The following is a 19,750-nucleotide window of genomic DNA, read 5'->3' on the forward strand; positions in this document are numbered from 1 at the left end:
TGTCTGAACAGTGAAATAAAACAAAGAAACTGCATTTTGACCCTTTTTGATCTTTTGGACTGTGTAAGCCAGAACCCATGGTGCATCAGTGACTATTTGAATTGAATTCACTTTTTGTTTTGATCACGTTTAATTAAGTTTTAAGTTTTGGATTTTTGAGTTTGAGTTTTTGGACAAATGGTCACTACCTCTTGTGTCTGTGGTTTTCTTCCTTTTTATTACTTTAAATGATGTAAATAACCTTCGATTAATACTTTTATTTGCTTGTATCCCGCTTTTGGTCTTTTTTTCCTAATAGTTTTAGCTATGGTTAACTTCCGGTATGATGCTTTTGTTCTGTAGAGACAACTTCCGGTTTGGGATCTTTGCACGTCAGTTTCCGCGTTTGGCGTGACGTGGCTCGGTCGCTTCCGGTCTGCTGAAAATGTCATTTTACACTCGGTGCTTGTCCAAGGTAACAATTAATGATGAACATCGACCCGAAGCTCCAACAATAAGCTGGAGAAAGATTTTAAGATGTTCGCCTCGTTATACGTTCACTGATACTAAGGTGAGTTTTACTGTCTTTAAACTTTGTGGCTAACATTAGCTTTAGCTTATCTCGCAATATTCTCTGACATTTTTCTCATCAAAATGTGCCATTTAAGTCCTAAACATTTGAATCTGTTCTAAAGGACAATGTTTTTACCTTATTTATTGTCGTTGTGTTGAACAGAGGCCAAGTAACGGGGATTTAACGGTTCACAGGATTCACAAGATACACCTGGAGAAATGTCTTCTGGACCAGAGTTTCTTAAATTTACAGATGGAATGAATCAACAGGTTGTACTTGGGACGTCTCTCCTTAGCGCTCACGTAGCAGACCTCACTTCATTTAAGCCACCTGACTCTAACGTCCCAGAGGATCCATCACTCTGCGTTTCTGAGGTCTGAGGTCGGGTCCAGACTTTATCCTTACGCCCTTCTTGCTCCAGAATGTGTCTGGCCCCCCGGCACTGCAGAACAGGGCATTACCTGTCCGGATCACTACAAGAAAATTTACAAGAAACAGAAACATAAAATACAGGGGACCTAATTCAAACATCAGATTGATCCCCTGCCTAAAGGAACCTCAGACTGAAGATTTCTTGGCCTCCAAGTCACTTAAACTCTTTTAAATCCCAGATCTCTCTGTGCTAAAGCTCCATTAATTAATGATTTCATCACTGAGCATAATATCCATGTTATGTTCCTGACAGAAACATGGTTGAATGATAATAATGAATCGATCGTACTAATTGAATCTGCGCCTCCTAACTACAATTTCTTCAGTGAGAATAGAAAACATAAAAAAGGAGGAGGCGTGGCTTCAATATTTAAGAATACCATAAATTGTAGTAAAATCTCTTTGGGTCTCTTCACCTCTTTGAGTATCTTGGAATTGAGGTTAAAGGCCACAAACGAACTTTGACTGTAACTCTATACAAAACTCCAACTTTTGTGGAAAATTTCTTTACTGACTTGAATTAACTTCTATCTCTTATATGTATTGATTATGATTGTTTAATAATTGTCGGTGATTTCAACATTCATGTTGACAACCCCCAAGACAGAGGGGCAAAAAAGCTCGCTAATATTTTAGAGACTTTTGGTTTAACACAACATGTCAAACAAGCAACACACACTCAAGGACACACACTGGACCTGGTTATCAGTAAGGCTGTGAATATTTCCAATGTCTCTGTAACTGATGTCGCCTGTCGCATCACTTCCTGTTATCTTTGAAAGTTCTTTATCTTTTAACCCACTTGGACAAACAGCAACCATCACAAAACGTTCTCTCACTGAAAACACAGCAGAAACTTTTAATCTAATCTACTCTTCTTCCTCACCCTTAAGCTGTAATGATGTAGATAAGTTGGTAAAAGATTTTCAGTCTAAAGTCTCAGATATTATTGATTCCATTAAAATGAAGGTTGTGAATTAGAAAATTAATAAAATCAGATTATTAATCTGAACATCCACTATAAAGTCAGAACCAATGCTGAGCCCAAACAAAACAAATACAGGAAAAATGACCCAATTTCAACTAGTTAATTATAAAACCCTACAGGAAATTATAAGTCAACTAAGCTCAAGTTCCTGCTGTCTGGATGTCCTAGATCTATAACTCTAGAACATTTCTTTAAGAAAGTCCTGCCTGTTATTGCTGCTGATCTGATCCAGATAGTAACTCATCGCTCTCATCAGGCGTTTTCCCCCAGGCTCTGAAAACAGCAGTAATCAAACCACTTATAAAAAAGAACAATCTGGACAAATCACTAATGCAGAATTACAGGCCGACCTCTGACCTCTGACCTCCCATTCATCAGCAAAGTTATTGAAAAAGCTGTTTAAACAATTAACTAGCTTCCTAACTATAACCAACCGCTTTGACTCCTTCCAGTCTGGTTTCCATGGTTACCACAGCACAGAGACTGGCCTAGTCAAAGTGTTCAATGACATCCATATAAATACGGACTGTGGCAGAACCACAGTGCTGGTTCTGTTGGACCTCAGTGTTGACCATGACATATTACTGAGTCGACTGGAGAGTTGGGTCGGACTCTCCGGTCCAGTGCTTAACTGGTTTGAATCCTACATAAAGAACAGGGATTTCTTTGTTTCAATTGAAAACTTTTCATCAAAGAGGTCAAAGGTCACATGTGGGGTACCCCAAGGTTCAATCCTAGGACCCCTTTTATTCAATATTTATATGCTCCCACTAGCTCAGGTTATAACAGGAAATAATATTAGCTACCATAACTATGCAGATGACACACAGCTCTACATTACGATGTCACCAGGTGACCTTTGACCCCATCCAATCACTGAACAGAAGCTTAGAACAGATAAATGTGTGGATGTGCCAAAACTTTCTCCAGCTGAACAGAAACAAAACTGAAGTTATTATTTTTGGACCTAAAGAGGAACAATCTAGAGTTACAGATCTAGAGTTATAGATCTAGAGTTATAGATCTAGAGTTATAGATCTAGAGCTATAGATCTAGAGCTATAGATCTAGAGTCATAGATCTAGAGTTATAGATCTAGAGCTATAGATCTAGAGTTATAGATCTAGAGTCATAGATCTAGTTATAGATCTAGAGTCATAGATCTAGTTATAGATCTAGAATTATAGATCTAGAGCTATAGATCTAGAGTTATAGATCTAGAGCTATAGATCTAGAGTTATAGATCTAGAGCTATAGATCTAGAGCTATAGATCTAGAGTCAATGCACAGCTTCAGTTATTACAACTAAAACCAGTGATCAGGCTAAAACCTGGGAGTAGTGATGGACTCTGACCTGAACCTCCAGAGCCACATAAAGACAGTTACAAAGTCGGCCTTCTATCACCTGAAGAACATTTCCAGGATTAAAGGACTAATGTCTCAGCCAGATCTAGAGAAACTCATCCATGCCTTCATCTTCAGTCGTATTGATTATTGCAACAGCGTCTTCACAGGTCTGTCCAACAAATCAATCAAACAGCTGCAGCTGATCCAGATGCTGCTGCTGGCGTTCTGACTAAAACCAGGAAGATAGAGCACATAACACCAGTTTTAAAGTCCCTCCACTGGCTCCCTGTAGCTCAAAGAATAGACTTTAAAATACTGTTGTTAGTTTATAAATCACTGAACGGCTTAGCACCACAATACATTAAAGATCTGCTGTTGTTGTATCAACCTTCCAGACCTCTCAGGTTCTGGTTCTGGTTCTGCTCTGCATCCCCAGAACCAGAACCAAACGAGGAGAAGCAGCTTTCAGCATCTATGCACCACAAATCTGGAACAAACTTCCAGAAAACTGTAAAACAGCTGAAACACTGACTTCCTTTAACTCTCGACTAAAAACCCACCTGGTTAGGATTGTATTTGAAATGTAATCAATTACAAATTTATTGATGGAACTTGACTTAATGATTGATTCTATGTTGCTTTGTGTTTCTGTGTTTGTAACGATGTAAAGCACTTTGAAATGTCTTGCTGCTGAAATGTGCTATACTAATAAAATGTGATTGATTGATTGATTGATTGGTTGGTTCGGGCTTTTTGCTTCCGCAGAGAGGAAACACAACGAGCCCATAGCTTAACAGTAGAGCAGCTCTGGTGTCAGAGGTCAGCTGACTGTTCAGGTTCAAAGTTGTTGCTTTTATAAAAACATGGCCGTGTTCCTTAAGGTCTCCGTGTTACTTCGATTTATTACCTTTGCATGTTTCTAGTGAAGCAGGACGGTGTTTCCAGCAGTGTGTACAGGCGGGTCAGTAGCTCGGCTGTCTGGCTCTGGTCTGCTCTCTGGTTCCCATAAACTCTTTCAGGCTGAATACAGAAGTGATTCCATGGAAATAACACAGGAGGCTCCTTTACCTTCTGCTTTAGGCTGAACAAGTTGATCCGGAGTGAAGTGAAGGCTGTAAACTTTGCTGTGCTGCGTTAGCTTTAACTGGTAGCGACGAATATTTACAAGCCACCATCTTCTTAATTCAGGATCGTTTGGAAATCCATGAAAACTTAAAAGCCCTTTATATTAGGAAGACAATAATGTTCATAGTATTGTTTTGTTTGCGTCTGAAATACGACTTTGTCTTTTCTAGCTGCCATGGTAACTCAAAGCGGAAGCAAGAAGCCGCATTTTACCCATGTGGATATGACGCGCAAAGAACCCAATGCAGCTTAATGGCAGCTAAAAGACGGAAGATGTGTTGTAATGAAGCTGATCAAATGTATTATGTTATTAGTGGCCCCTTTAGTAGAGGCGAATGGTGTGCATGGGGATAAATTTGTTTCACAGTCATTCAAACAAAAACTAATCTCAATTTTAAAAAATAAATTGTGGTCATAACTTTTGGAATTGTAATGAATTTTAATTAAACAAAAGTTTTGTTTAAAAAATAGCTTTTTTCTCTTTTTTTTAGATCAAAATCGCTCATTTTGTCTCATGAAGTGAAAAAAGTTATTTGTAAAACAAAGTTATTCGTGCATGTCAGAAATCTTTGGTTGCGATTCTCTCTGGTTTTGATGCTTCCTCTTTATGGTTAAACTCAGAGTTTTGATTACTGGAAACATGAACGTCATCCCTTATGTTTAAGGGAGGCTTCTTTCAAGACGAATGTGTCATGAAATGATGGGTGTAGGTGGTGAGGTGTGGATGGACTCGGTCAGACCCAGGTTTTGTTCAGAAGTGAGTTTTAATGAAGATCTCAGGCAGATAAAACCAGGAAGCACAGGTGACGCGAGAAGAAGAAACTAACAGGGACAACAAACACTGACATAAAACCATGACAAGGATCGGCGGGGAGCAGGTGACACAGGTGGGTTAAATACACAAGGGACTAATCAGGGGACCAGGAGACAGCTGGGGACAAAATTAACTGGAAAACGCATACAAAACTCAAATCACCACAGAACGATGCGAGACGTGTCCCTATTGGCTAGCGCTGACTGAAGCGGCAGACTCTGACACCCTCCCACCTCCGAACCAAACCGTGACCGAACAACATATTATAAGATTTCAGGCCTCTCAATCATCTCCGGTGTTGTTCCATCACCTAAGGGAGGCTTCTTCCATCTCACTGCAAAACTATCTCCTGCTCACCTGCATTTGTTAAAAAGGAGTTTGGGGTCACCTGAAAAAATGTATTTTAGAAAGAATCAGAAATCCAATGAGTTGCAACCTGAATAAAAAATAGACTCAAGACATGGCAACCGATGCTAATTTTTATTAAAACCTTTTACTCAATTGTGAAATGAGTAGCTTTGGACTTGGTCATTGTGTTGACAATTGATAACATTAATAATTCAACATTGGATCCGTTTTTCAGATTGTTTATTTTCCCAATCACCGATATTCCTGACTGAATTCAAAGCATTGCATTTAGTTCAGCATTCAACACTGTCATCCCATCACAACTCATTACCAAACTCACAGACCTCGGCATCAGTCCACTCATGTGTAACTGGTTGCTCGACTTCCTGACCAGTCGACCTCAACATGTCCGGCTGGACAACCACTTCTCATCCACCATCATCATAAACACCGGAGTGCCACAAGGCTGTGTGATGAGTCCCTTCCTCTACTCCCTCTTCACCTACGACTGCAGAACTGTCCACGGCTCTAACGCCATCATCAAGTTCGCAGACGACACCACGGTGATCGGCCTCATCAGAGATAATGACGAGGCCGCTTACAGGGAGGAGGTAGACCGTCTGGCTGAGTGGTGCGACAAAAACAACCTGCAGCTGAACACCGAGAAGACCAAGGAGCTTATCGTGGACTTCAGGAGGAACGCTGACCCACATCCACCCATCCACATTAAGGGGACAGTGGTGGAGCGTGTGGACACCTTTAAGTTCCTGGGAGTCCACATCTCCGAGGACCTGACTTGGACGACCAGCTGCTCCAAACTCATTAAGAAGGTGCATCAGCGCCTCTTCTTCATGAGGACCCTGAGGAAGAACCACCTGTCCTCAGAGATCCTCACGAACTTCTACCGCTGCACCATTGAGAGCATCCTCACCAACTGTATTACAGCTTGGTACAGGAACTGCTCTGTCTCCGACCGGCAGGCGCTGCAGAGGGTGGTGAAAACTGCCCAGTATATCGCCGGGGCACCGCTCCCTGCCATCAAGGACATCTACAGGAAGCGGTGTTTGAAAAGGTCCGGGAAAATCACAAAGGACTCCACTCACCCAGCACACACACTCTTTTCCCTCCTGCCCTCTGGGAGGCGCTACAGAAGCCTACGGACCAGAACCACCAGGAACCGGAACAGCTTCTTTCCCACAGCTGTCACGCTTTTGAACGCCTCCTGACATAAAATATAAACTATAAGGACTGTACTCCCCTATCCTCTCATACAACAATAACACATGGACTATCCTCACACACACACACACACACACACACACACACACACACACACACACACACACACACACACACACACACACACATCACGGACTGTTTTCTTCACACACACATACAACCTGTAAATTTTATCTGCCATTATTTATCTATAATCCATTCCCTAACATTATTATATATTCTGTATAATCTGTGCATATAGCTCCCATATTTATATTTATACACAATATCTATATCTCTTGCTATAACCCCTTATAGTCCATACATACATAGTCTTGTACATCTGTAAATAAATATCTATATCTCGTAGAGCACTTCTGGATAGATGCAAACTACATCTCGTTGCTTGTACTTGTGACAGTGCAATGACAATAAAGTTGAATTCTATTCTATTCTATTCATGTGTGGTATGATAGTCACGTGATTTCCAATGCAGGTAAAGCCTGTTCATGGTGATGTAATTCATACAAACTGTCACTCAGTGCAGAGCCAACAGGCTTAATTAAGACTTTATTCAAAAGCAGAACCCTGACTGTGGATCGTTTTAACAGCCTTGACATCCAAGAACCGCCAACACCTTAAAAACCTGATCCGGAAATCCACCGCCCACCGAGCGCCACCTGGCGTCCGGAGAGGAAAGTCAAAGGAAAAGCTTTGACTCGGAGAACAGAGACGGTAACGGAGGCCAACGCTCTAGCAGCTTATCGGTTATAGCGTCTTGTACAAAAACTTCTTTTGTTGCTAGGAAACCGAACCTTTGCATTACTTTTCTTAACATTATTTATTGTCGTTATTGTATAACCCAATCACTCATAATACTGGTGGGATTGTAAATAACCATAAATTAATTAATTGCTTTATTTGCTTGTATCCCTTTTTGTGCATGTTGCATTTTAGTTTTAACTAGGGTTAGCTTCCTGTTCGATGCTTTTATTGTGAAGGGGAAACTTCCGGTGTAACTGTTAACACAAAGACAGCTTAACGGCAGCCAAAAGCCCGAGGACAAGTTGGAGCTAAAATGTTTCGTGTTGCTAGCAGCCCGTTTTCTAGAAGCACACGGTTTGGGTAAGATGTTAGGAAGTTCAGGTTTTAAGCATTATTTTACTAAAACTGTGCATCTGTTTGATTATATGTTAAAATAAGAATGTATCTTTAGATTGTAACCGTTCAAGTTATAAATGTTATTTTTTAATTAGCTAAACGGTCAGACTAGGCTTAAGGATTTTATTTTGCGGTATTTCTTATGCATACATTCCCAGCTCTTACGGTGAAACTAATGGTTTATGGCTATTAAACCTGAATATTCACAGTAAAGTTTCCTTCATGCTGCCAATCATTGTATTTTTCATGTCCAGCTGATTTTGAAAGCAGAAGAAGAGAGTGGAGCCTCTGATGTGTCACTTCCTGCTGCGATGCAGAGTTCAGTCTGAGAAGAAGAAGAAGAAGAAGAAGAAGAAGTTGATGTGGAGGATCATCTCCTCGCTGTGACCAACATGAAGCTGCTTCAGCTCCTCTGGATCCTCCAGCTGAGCTCGCTCTCTCCAGGTAAACCTCACATTCACACGCTGGAAGGCAGAGCTGCAAACAGCAGGACTGCAGCTGGTTTCTCCAACATGAAGATATTACTTTGAGCTTTAAAGTTCATTTGGAATCTATTTTATTCAGGGTAAAATTTCCTCACAATATTTTATTTCTGTTCAGGTTTGGTTTAAAGAACAAACATAAAGATATTTTAAGGTCAGATCGCTCTGATAGTTTCCCTCCGACCACAAACTGAGCGATGAAGCTCAGCGTGTTGCTCCTGGTTTAAATGTTCTGGGTGTTTCTGGAGCTTATTGCTCCACGCTGCTCTGAAATTAAAAAACAAATCTCCCTTTTTATTGTTTCAGTTCTTCTTGATGTTTTCACTCCAGACCCTCTGACAACAGAGACGCCTGAAGAGTTTGACTGTGAGTAAAACATTGGTCTGCAGCTTTTCCACCAGACTTCTGCTGTTCCGGTTCCAGTGGTTGATGTCAATCATGTGAATCACATTAATCATGTATTCAGGGCGGATTGTTACTAAAGACTATTCAGGCCAGACTAAGACCTTTTTCAATAAAAAGTTATTGTGCTAGGATGAAGTTTCTTTTGACCGTGTTTTGCAGAGCTGGAATGGAAACTTTTTTTTTTTTTGCATTACCCATGATTAACAGGATGTTACCAATCGCTAAAATGACAACAGGAAATAGTAGTGTGCATGATGGATAGGTTTATAGATACATTTTCTGTTAATAGTTTTAAATGTACATCAGAAGGCTGAGGTTGCTAGGCGACGGTACTTTTCTGTTCCGAGTGAGAGCAGAAAATGATTCAGAGCAAAGATGTTTGCAAGCGGAGATTTAATTCCAGCAGAAACCAGTTTTGAGCGGAAGGAGAAAAGTTTGAGAGCAGAAGTTTTGAGTACAAGCATCACAAGCTTTTCTGCTGCTTTTAATAATTCAATTCAAATTCTATTCAAAAATACTCTGAAAAAGCTCCACAGGAAACGTCTTTGGCTTTTTCAGAAGTTTACTAAGATGTCCTGCAGCTCTGCTGAGACTGTTTAAACATCATCATCTGTTTATCATGCTACGCTGATGACGCTCTGTTCTCTGTTTCTAAAATCCTTCAGGTTGCTGCAGATTTCTGGTCCAGATTTGTTCCTCAGTGGTTGATGTTTGAGTACTTTCAGTTTTCATCCTGCTCCTCATCCTCTGCTCTGTGACCCTCTGTGCCCTCAGACGACCCTTATGTTCATCACCTCGGCAGCACATGCAGGTGGACTCTCAGGATGCCTGGAGACAGGAGTGGGGAGGCGGTTCCACTCCCACCAGATTATTTAGACACTCTGGCTGACCAGGTCTGCCAGGACCTTAAATGTGGAAGAGTTTATGCTGTGAATAAAACCACGCCGCCTCCCAACATCAAGTGCTACCAGCAGTGTCTTTTCCGGGATTGGCGTCTGCAGAAGTGCTTACAGGTAGAGATGGCAGACTGCATCATCACCACAGAAGTGGTCTGTGGTAAGACTTTCCTCATTCTTCAAAAAAAAAAAAGAATTTGTTTTGTTTCAAATGATCTTAAAATGAGGAAGATTGGGATGCTGTGGTGGTGCAGGGGTAAAGCACAACCCACCTAGGGAGGCCTTAGCCCTCGATGCGGCCGCACAGGTTCAAGTCTTGGCCTGATTGCCTTTAGTGCTCGTCTTCCTCCTCTCTCAGTTCCCACTTTCCTGTCTGACCACTTTCAAATAAAGGCCACAAAACCGTTAAAGCACAGGTTTTGTGCTTTAACGGTTTAAAGCACAAAACCTTTAAAGCTTTATACCTTTAAAGCAGTGGTGCCCAAAGTCGGTCCTCAAGGGCCGGCATCCAGCATGTTTTAGTTCTCTCCCTGGATCAAATGATGGCTCATTAGAAAGCCTAAGAAGAACATTGACATGCTGAAAAGGTTGTTGGTACCAGGGAGAGAACTAAAACATGCTGGATGCCGGCCCTTGAGGACCGACTTTGGGCACCCCTGCTTTAAAGGTTCAAACTCCAGTCCTGTAGGCCCGCAGTCCTGCAACTGTTAGATGAGCCTCTGCTGCAGCACCTGAACAGAATAATTAGGTCATTAAGGCTCTGAGACCTGCTCTACACCAGGAGGAGGTGATGAAGCCGTTTCATTCCAGGGTTTTGTACCTGTGGCTCATCTAAAAGCTGCAGGACAGCGACTGGAGGACTGGAGTTTGACTCCCCTGCTTTAAAGGGATCCACAATTAGTTGCAACAATAGACTTTATTGTAGATGTAAAGCAATACAGTAAGAATACTTTGCGCTGTTTAGTTTTTATAAAAATGCTTTTTTCTCCCCTCCAGGGGGTATTTTGTGGCTCTAGTGTCGCTCATATGAGGACTCAAGGCCTCCAAACGTTGGTCGCGCTATCCCCTACGCCAGTGGTCCCGAACCACCGGGCGGTCCGCGGACCAATTGGTACCGGGCCGCGCAAGAAATGATGAACTACTTCCGGATCTTTTATTTTGAAAATCCTAAACCGGATTTTACCGGTTACGTCTTGCGCGTCAAAATTGAGCCGCCGACTTGCAGCAGAATGAGTAACAAAACAACATCAGAGTGCTGCGGCGCACCACTCTCCCCCGGTCCGCGCGACTAATACCACCACGACACACCCAGTTTTTATAAATTTTAATAAAACATTGTCACAGGAATGTCACCATCTTGTTCCCGCTGCAATGCATTTTGGGTAAATGACGTGTAATGGTCCAACTGCCTGGCTCCCCCTGTCAAAACAGTGATGAGTAACGTTATTAAGTCTTTTCAAATTGAACCGGTGCGAATTGAAACCGATCAGAACTAGAAATAACGAGGTGATGATGAGGAGGAGCAAACAGAGGAAGAGGAAGAGTTGTCCGTATCAGCTGCTGCTGCCTTCAGGTTCATAATGAAACAATGAATGAGACTCACCTGGTCGGACTGTGTGGTCCAGTAAGTACTTCTCTAGCTCTGTGTCCGGTCTCCGGGTCTGGCCTTCGTCTGGGGCAGCAGTAGTGCCACCGGTATTAATGCCACAGAGCTCCGTTAGCTTCCAACGCTGTCAGTCTGATGTGGGGTTTAGGCGCTTTGTGGTTAAAAACCTTCAGCACGGCATTTTATTTTTAGCTCATTAAGGTTAACGATCACCTATTGGAGCCTTTGTCAGTTTTGCTTGTACAAATGATTCAAAGACTTCTGGAGATAAATGTTGAGGACACAAATGTTGATCCTTCAGAAGTTGTTTGGAATCAGTGTTGTGTCAGATGAGCATACGCCATCAGACTGTGCTCTTGTTTTTTCCTGTGGGAAGCAATCCAGATTGACTTTTTGTTTTTTTTATTTTTTTTTTACAGCCAACAGTGACACCATATGGCATTATTTAAAATTACACCAGTCAAACACCACATGATAAACTCTATGAAGTTAGTCTTCTTGTGTTTACTCTGTACATTACAGCGCAGAATGGAGCAAACCGCATCGTCCATCAGTTAAAACAAGGCGACCTCCATGGATGAAAAATATAACAAAAGATGTACATTTTTTGAAGCAATTATGAGTTTTGGTGTATCACAAACCGCAATTTTTTTAGTTAATAGGAAAATTAAGCGCATGACAGAGCGTTTGAAGGTGGAACAGTCCTTTCTGCAGCCATGACCCTCTGGAACCACCTGGAGACAGCCTGGACAGGTGTGGACAGCTTCCACCCACCGAGGCCACAGGGCTAACTGTTCCTCATCATGTTGATCCTTAGCTGACATCAATGGAAATAAAATCCCATATTGTCAGTCAGGACTCCGTGTGTCACTTTTTCACTCATCTGGTTTAAATCTCAGCAGTGGGACATGACCTGTAACAGAATCAGAACGTGGTGATCTTTCATTGTCTTTACAAACGTCTCCGTCTCATCAGTCCTCCAAACACGCGCTGATACGTCCTCAGGACAGATTTCACTCAATATGATTCGTTAAAAGAATAATTAATTAAATTATTAGCATGTTTTCATATGTGAACTTCCTGCTTTAACATCCTGGTCATGTTGTCTTCAGGTCATCACTCTGTTCGGCTGAAGGGACATGAGGATCAGTGCGCCGGGCGGGTGGAGGTCTGGAAGGACGGAAAATGGGGCACGGTGTGTGACGACAGATGGGACCTGAATAATGGCGACGTGGTTTGCGACCAGCTCGACTGTGGGATCGCTCTCAGGGTGACGGGTCAGAATGGATTGTTCCCTCCAGGGAGCGGACCGATTCACCTAGACGAGCTGAACTGCACCGGGAACGAGCAGAACCTGTGGTTCTGTCCGGGTGTCCAGGAAAACTCCGACTGCGGACACAAAGAGGATGCTGGTGTGGTGTGTTCAGGTCAGTTTCCATCAAACATCTGGTCTGTTGGACATGAACTGTCCAAGCTGACGTGTTTCTGCTAATGTCCACATTTGGACACAAACTCCTCTTGTGGATGCGGTGATGAGCTTCATTGGTAGGAGCTGCAATCATTTGAAATGTTTTTCACAAAAAACGAATGAAAACTAAAGATACAAAAATATCAAAATGGCTCAAAGTTAAATTCCCATCAGATTTCACTTCCATTCCCCCAACCATCAAACTATCCTACCATCAAACCATCCCACCATCAAACTATCCTACCATCAAACTATCCTACCATCAAACTATCCTACCATCCAAATATCCAACCCTCCTACCATCAATCCGTACTACCATCAATCCATCCTACCACCAAGCTGTCCAACCAGGGCCGGCCCAAGCCTCCATGGGGCCCTAAGGCAAATGTGGTTTTGGGGCCCTCTGGTTCTGCTGACAATATGGACCGGCTGCAATCAACAGTTAGAATTTTAGATCACGGTTTGAAGCCAAAATAGCTCAGAAATATCCAGAGCCACCATGAGAATCAACTCATTTAAAGTTTAAACTCTAGCATAAATGTTTACTGCTGAACTGGACCGGTCCAGGTCGCTATCAAGCTAATGTTCTGTTAGCAGCTTTACTAATCTTTTACATTACATTAGCAAGGCTCATTAAAACAAACCTTTATTTTGGCTTTTTCTATTCTTTCTCTTTCTTTTCTCCCTCCCTGAAGGATCAGTCCTTTTCTGAGACGTAGTTTTACTAACTTAACTTCTGACCGGACCTTTGGACCTTTGGATGTTCTGCTCGGCAGCTCGGTACCGGCGAAGCGTGCGGTACCTACCGCGGCCACCAGGGGGCCCCAAGAGCAATTTATTATTTTCTTTTTTTCCATAAGATAAAGATTTCTACATTCATCATCAAATATATATTATTGTAAAAACAAATCACTTCATGATGAAATTGTGTGGTTTTGTTATTATAATGACATAGAAATTATTGCTAAAAAAAAAAAATCAACTCCACTGAGTGGCCCCTTGCTGGAGCTGGGGCCCTAAGCGGCTGCTTAGTTTGCTTATGCCTTGGGTCGGCCCTGCGTCCAACCATCCCACCTGTCTTTTCTCCATTTGGTTTAACTTTATTTTAGTTTTTGGATCCTTTCATTCTAAACCATCAGTTTCTCTGTTTGCTTAAAGTAATAAAGAATCTGAAATATTTGACCTTAAACCTAAACATTATGGATTAGCTTGAATCTTTTCTCTTCCTGTTTTCCCTGCAGATTCGAAGGCGTTTTTTGGAGTAACCACAGAAGGTGTGACTGAGTTGATGACCACAGCGTTAGTCTATACAAAAAATAGTTTTAGGAATATGAGCTGATTCTGTAAATCTTAATATATTTGATGTTTGTCCATTGCTGCCAGGTCCAAAATTCATTCGTCCTGCAGGCGGTCTGACTTCGCAACATTTCAGCATCGTATTTCTGTCTATTGGGCTTCTTGTTCTTGTTCTGCTGAGCATGGTTTTCATCCGCGTTTACTGTAATTGGCACGGTAGGTCCTCACCTCCTCATCTGTAGGTCAAAAGGTCAAATCTGCAGCAAATCTAGCAGTAAAGTTGCTTTTAACATCATTAGCAAAGTTGAGATCGGTGAGGACAACGGAGCAGACGGTTTGAACAACCTGTGGACGATGAGGAGGAGACGATGAAGATGGACCAAAGCTTGAAGACGTGTCGGCTCTAAAATACTGATTATTGTTAAAGATCACTAGTAATTAAAGGTATAATACATATTTATCATAAATTAAGGCTAAATAAAAAATAAATAAAAACTATAAAATGAAAATAAACCATTTCTCACTTCATATTTGCTTTAAAAGTAATTTCTGAACTGTTGTAAATGAGTATTGGTGCTGTGAATGCTAAAGCCTCGTCCGCTGATCTGCTGAACTTCTTGTTTTTGATCATCTTCCGATTTGCTGACAGCTTTGGTTGCTGTGATTATCTGCTGGTAACCGTTGGAGCAGAATATTAATCCCACAATCCACTGCGTCTCCCCACTTCCAGCAGCAGAAAGAGGAGGCGCGTCGGACGGAAACGCTGCAGGATCTGCCGCTTTCCGCAGCCATGCTTCACCGGAGAGGACAGACGGCGCCTCCTCACTTTCGCTCCATCCCTCCTCTCCACAACAACACAACTGTAACCCAGACAGTCAAATAAATGATCAGAACATATCTAATGAAAAAAAATATCCAGTGACATACCTGCAACTGGCGAGAAACCAGACTTCATCAGACGAAAAGGAAAACTGCGACGGGTGAAAATTCTCAAGTCCTTCAGAAAGAAGTAAAATCTCAACAGGAAATCCAGGCCTCCAATTTCCCTACATACCAGGGATGGGACATCAAACCAGATCTCATTACTTCTTAGATAGCAGCCATTTTAGTTTTAAAGCATCATTCATTGTTTCAAAATCTCTTGCTTTAATTCCTCCATCTTCATAACTTGTAACTGCATTTCTTCTTTTGATAGAACAGTGATGTTTCCTTCTCCAGATGAAGTTAAAGCTTCATTTTATTATGTTCTTGATACTTTTTGGGGTAAATAAATCTTGATAAAGTTTCCATTTTGGTCATTAGGATCCTACCAAAAGGAGTTAGCTCTCTGGAACCAATAGTTTAATATCAGTGTACATTTGTGTAAGTTATTTTCAATATTTAGTTTGGCACTGCTTTCAGTTTTTGGTACCCAAATTCCCACGTATCCACCCTGCAGTCTGGTCTTCCTGTTGCGTAACGATGATTGTGGTGGGTCGGCGTGGGGTTGGTAGTGATTGTGGATCACCTGTTGCTCACCTGGTGACTTTAGTGAGTGGGTGATGGGGCAAGTCTGCTTTTTGCTGAGCGCTTTAAACTTGAATGTTATTTTTTGTCTCTGATCGCTGTTGAAACTGTTTTATGCTGCTTTGGGACATGGATGTCGGTTATTCACTGATGTTCTGCCTTGGATATTGAAGATATTGATGCAAACAAAGCCATCTTAACTGGATTTACGTTTTGATCGACCGATTCCTCGTCTTGGCGACTTGGTTTGTTTGGTGGTCGCTAATAATTATTGAGAGCAACTATGGAGGCTTATCAATTCACTTTTCTCTAAATCTAGATTTGAGCCTGAGACTTTGGAAAATACGTCCAGAGTTTGGATGGCCAGTGAGATCTGACCTTTCATTTACAAGCAGTGGCGTCATCTGCTAGCTGACTTATGATAATATTCTGGTTCCTAATTTGCAAACCCTGAAGCCTCGAGCGTCTCCTGAAGGTGGCTCAGAGATCTGCGACTGTGATAGCAGGAGGTGAGGCTCTAAACGCCCAAACCTTTTTATGGTAGATGTTGGACATGTCCATCATTTAAGGAGACGGTACATCTATTAACTTCTGTTCACTGCATTCTGATTGAACCCAAACATTTTACTGCAGAGCCAAACTGTTTAAATGTGTAAAATATAAAAACATATTCCACTGAATCAAAGACTTTCTGGAAATCCAGAACAAGACAAAACCATCATAGTTAGTTAACTGGGGAGATTCAGTTAGATCCAGAACCAGTTATTACTAGTTCATCTACCCTTTAGAAGACCAGATTCAACTAATTATATCTGATAAATGTAGTTTTGATGGAGCTGCTAGAACTTTAGTGAACATTGTATGATCTGTATTGAGACGTCTGATTGGTCTGGTGGTGATGACATCCTGCTTCATTATTGTCACAAGTTCTTTTTGCTTAACGCTTCCCAAAGCTGCACCAAACAACATTTTTGTTTTCTCCAAAGAATTATAACAGTTATATTAAAAGTGTAGCATCAGGGGCTCTATCTGATGCTACACTTTTAAAAACATAGTCAAATTGTTCTACACTGAAATGTTCTGAAGTGTTTCTAAATGTTTTATCAGTGGTGGGAGTAACATTTCTGATTATTATTTTTTATTTTATTTTATTAGATTCGATGCTTTTATTGTGAAGGGGAAACTTCCGGTGTAACTGTTAACACAAAGACAGCTTAACGGCAGCCAAAAGCCCGAGGACAAGTTGGAGCTAAAATGTTTCGTGTTGCTAGCAGCCCGTTTTCTAGAAGCACACGGTTTGGGTAAGATGTTAGGAAGTTCAGCCATTTTGTTGCTATAACTGTGATTTGCTTAAATTAATGCTAAAATTAAATGTTATTTTTTAAGTAGCAAACGTAAACGGCCGTGAGAGGTTCTGGTGTTTTGGGTCCGTCCCTCCTCTCACGGTGAAACCGGGAGTTTATTGGCATGAATTCAAAGTTACATTATTGATCCCAAAGAGAAATGAAATATTATTAATCCACCAGTAAAGTGTCATCCTTCATTTTGTTTTTCATGTTGAGCTTGTTTTGAAATCATTTTTTAAATATGTTTGAGTCCAATCTGCAACCGTCGGTTAAAATGTGAACCAACCTACTTTATTGATAAAACCAGAAATTAATTAATCAGTTTTGATCAGATTTCCTGTCATTTATGTTTTGCAAATGTTCTTGCAGTTTCTGTAATTGACTTAAAATCACGTCTCTTTGGCTTTCTGAATTATTATTAGATAGATTTTATTGCAGACTCAAAGTCCAAATCACTTTGAAAAGAAAAACAATAAAATAAGAGAATAAAAGCACATGAAGAGACCTCTAATCATTCAGGAGGCAGTCGTACCAATGTCTCCCAAGGACAGATGAGTATCTTACTGCACTATATTTAACAGGATAATTCTGTTATTAGACTCGTTTAAACGGTAAATAAATTAATACATGAGCTTTCTTTCAAACAGCCATCAAAGAGCTGATACAAGCAGTTGGCTGGCTCTGGTCCACCTGGACTTTTTTAACCAAATCTTAATGCTTCGTAATAAAACATCTTCACTCTCTGGAGGCTGGCTTCGTTAAAGTTACACCACAGGTACAGTGATGGAGAATATGACCTAACAAGTTCAGTTTGACTTCATCAGAACAGAATCCAAACTTACGGAGTGGACATTTGGCTGAACACATTTGAACCTGACGCTAAATGTCCTCACCATCAGATGGACGGTCTGCCAACATGTGACCAGGATGTTTGACTTGATTTGAGACGTTCAGTAAGATCCCAGGCAGCTTGACATCAGGGAACGCCCTGATTTTGTCCTCCTGAATGCGACAGATCAAATGAGACTTTGGATGGTTTGAACTGAACATCATGTCGTTCACTGTAAGCTGAACACACATTGAGCAGTTTCTGAAGACCAGCTGAACTTGGACTAAACCCACTGAGTCATCAGCACACATGAACTGATTTGTAATTGTATCTCCAACCACACAGCCGGTTCTACACAGGGTTAGCGGCTTGGGGAGCTCATCCGTATAAAGATTAATCAATGCAGGAGATAAAAAGCTTCCTTGTCTGACTCCATTACTGACACAGAATGGTGCAGACACACAGTTGTCCCATGTATACTTAGGCACAGCAGCTTGGCACATCATTTATTGCTGCCAATCATTGTATTTTTCATGTCCAGCTGATTTTGAAAGCAGAAGAAGAGAGTGGAGCCTCTGATGTGTCACTTCCTGCTGCGATGCAGAGTTCAGTCTGAGAAGAAGAAGAAGTTGATGTGGAGGATCATCTCCTCGCTGTGACCAACATGAAGCTGCTTCAGCTCCTCTGGATCCTCCAGCTGAGCTCGCTCTCTCCAGGTAAACCTCACATTCACACGCTGGAAGGCAGAGCTTATAAGGGAATAAGTCATACAAAATCCACTTTTTTAGCCCATAAATATTTTTTTGTGCTTTGAGTGTCTAAGTGCGAACATTGTCTTCTCTGCTGGTGCTGTGAAGACGTCTTTATATTCTTTTTAGATTATATTTTTCAGTCTGTGAATTTTTCTCCGTTGCCTGTAACCCTTTCTTGTCTTTGTCGTCACCACTTGCTGTGGAAATGCTGAACAAGGTCACGACTTCCAGCTAATCGGTTTTGAGAATCGGCCATTTTGTTTCCTGTCGGTGATTTTGTAGTCCAAGTTCAGTTGTGCTGAAGTTGCAGGTTAGCGAGTCGAACCGTTCAGTAATGCGTGTATTAACGCTCAGGAGTCTCACATCGCCGCCGGCATCAGAGCCTCTTCTGGTTAATGTCAGTTTTCTCAGGAATGTTCCCACATCAGAGGGGAAAGTCCGTTTTTGGACTGAAGGACGAGTGTTTCAGGAACCTCCGCCAGGATATCAGGAGGGATTTTCTGAAAGACTTGGTCTGATTGAGGGTCAGTTCCTTCTCTATGGAAACGAGAGACACGGCGAAGCGCTAAGCTGCTAATAACGCTAAAGTGACAGCAAAGCTGATTTCAGACACGAATGCTGTGTTGGTAATGACGTCCTGGCCATTGGTCAGCATTGAGCCTCCTGTTAGCGCTGTGTGCTAGCTGCTAGCTGCCTCCTGGAGGATACAACTGTTCTGCATGCTTTGGATATAATTATTAGTTTTTGCTGATTTTGTCTTGGGGAACAAAAATGATCCAAATGCATTCGGCGACGTCCTTCGTTTAATGCATTCATATTGTGGTAGCATTAATATGTGAATAGTTATCTGACATGCATGGGCTGTAGTTAAACTACGCTCCATATTGTAGCTAGTTGGTGTGGATGCAGAGGGAGTAAATCCAGTCACACCATCACTGCCATGCCTTCATGTGAATGCGCGGTTCTGCAGGTTCTGCTGCTCTGGGTCAGACTCTGGCTCCAATATGTAGAAAGTTTCTCTGCCGGTAGATAATCGCTGCTACCGAACTACAGAAATGGCCGAAGGGGGTGGAGTGGAACCTGGAGGGTGGAAATGTCTCCTTCACATTTAAAAAACCCAGTTTCTGTAAAACGCCTCAGAACAGGAGAAACGAGGAATTCAGACCGAAGCATCGCAGT

At 41.7% G+C, this 19,750-nt stretch overlaps 1 protein-coding gene across 1 annotated transcript in view; it reads left to right on the forward strand.

Moving 5' to 3' along the window:
- The first annotated feature begins 7,570 nt into the window (after positions 1 to 7,570).
- LOC102226881 (T-cell differentiation antigen CD6-like) overlaps positions 7,571 to 19,750 on the forward strand; it is a 42,743-nt gene continuing 30,563 nt past the window's right edge. Inside the window, exons 1-3 of the mRNA XM_023345348.1 lie at positions 7,571 to 7,949; positions 8,240 to 8,429; positions 8,774 to 8,833. Coding sequence (XP_023201116.1) covers positions 8,378 to 8,429; positions 8,774 to 8,833 — 112 coding nt within the window. The 5' untranslated portion in view covers positions 7,571 to 7,949; positions 8,240 to 8,377. The remainder of the gene's footprint in view (positions 7,950 to 8,239; positions 8,430 to 8,773; positions 8,834 to 19,750) is intronic.

This window comes from Xiphophorus maculatus, chromosome 13, assembly GCF_002775205.1.
Source record: "Xiphophorus maculatus strain JP 163 A chromosome 13, X_maculatus-5.0-male, whole genome shotgun sequence".
Classification (NCBI taxonomy): domain Eukaryota; kingdom Metazoa; phylum Chordata; class Actinopteri; order Cyprinodontiformes; family Poeciliidae; genus Xiphophorus; species Xiphophorus maculatus.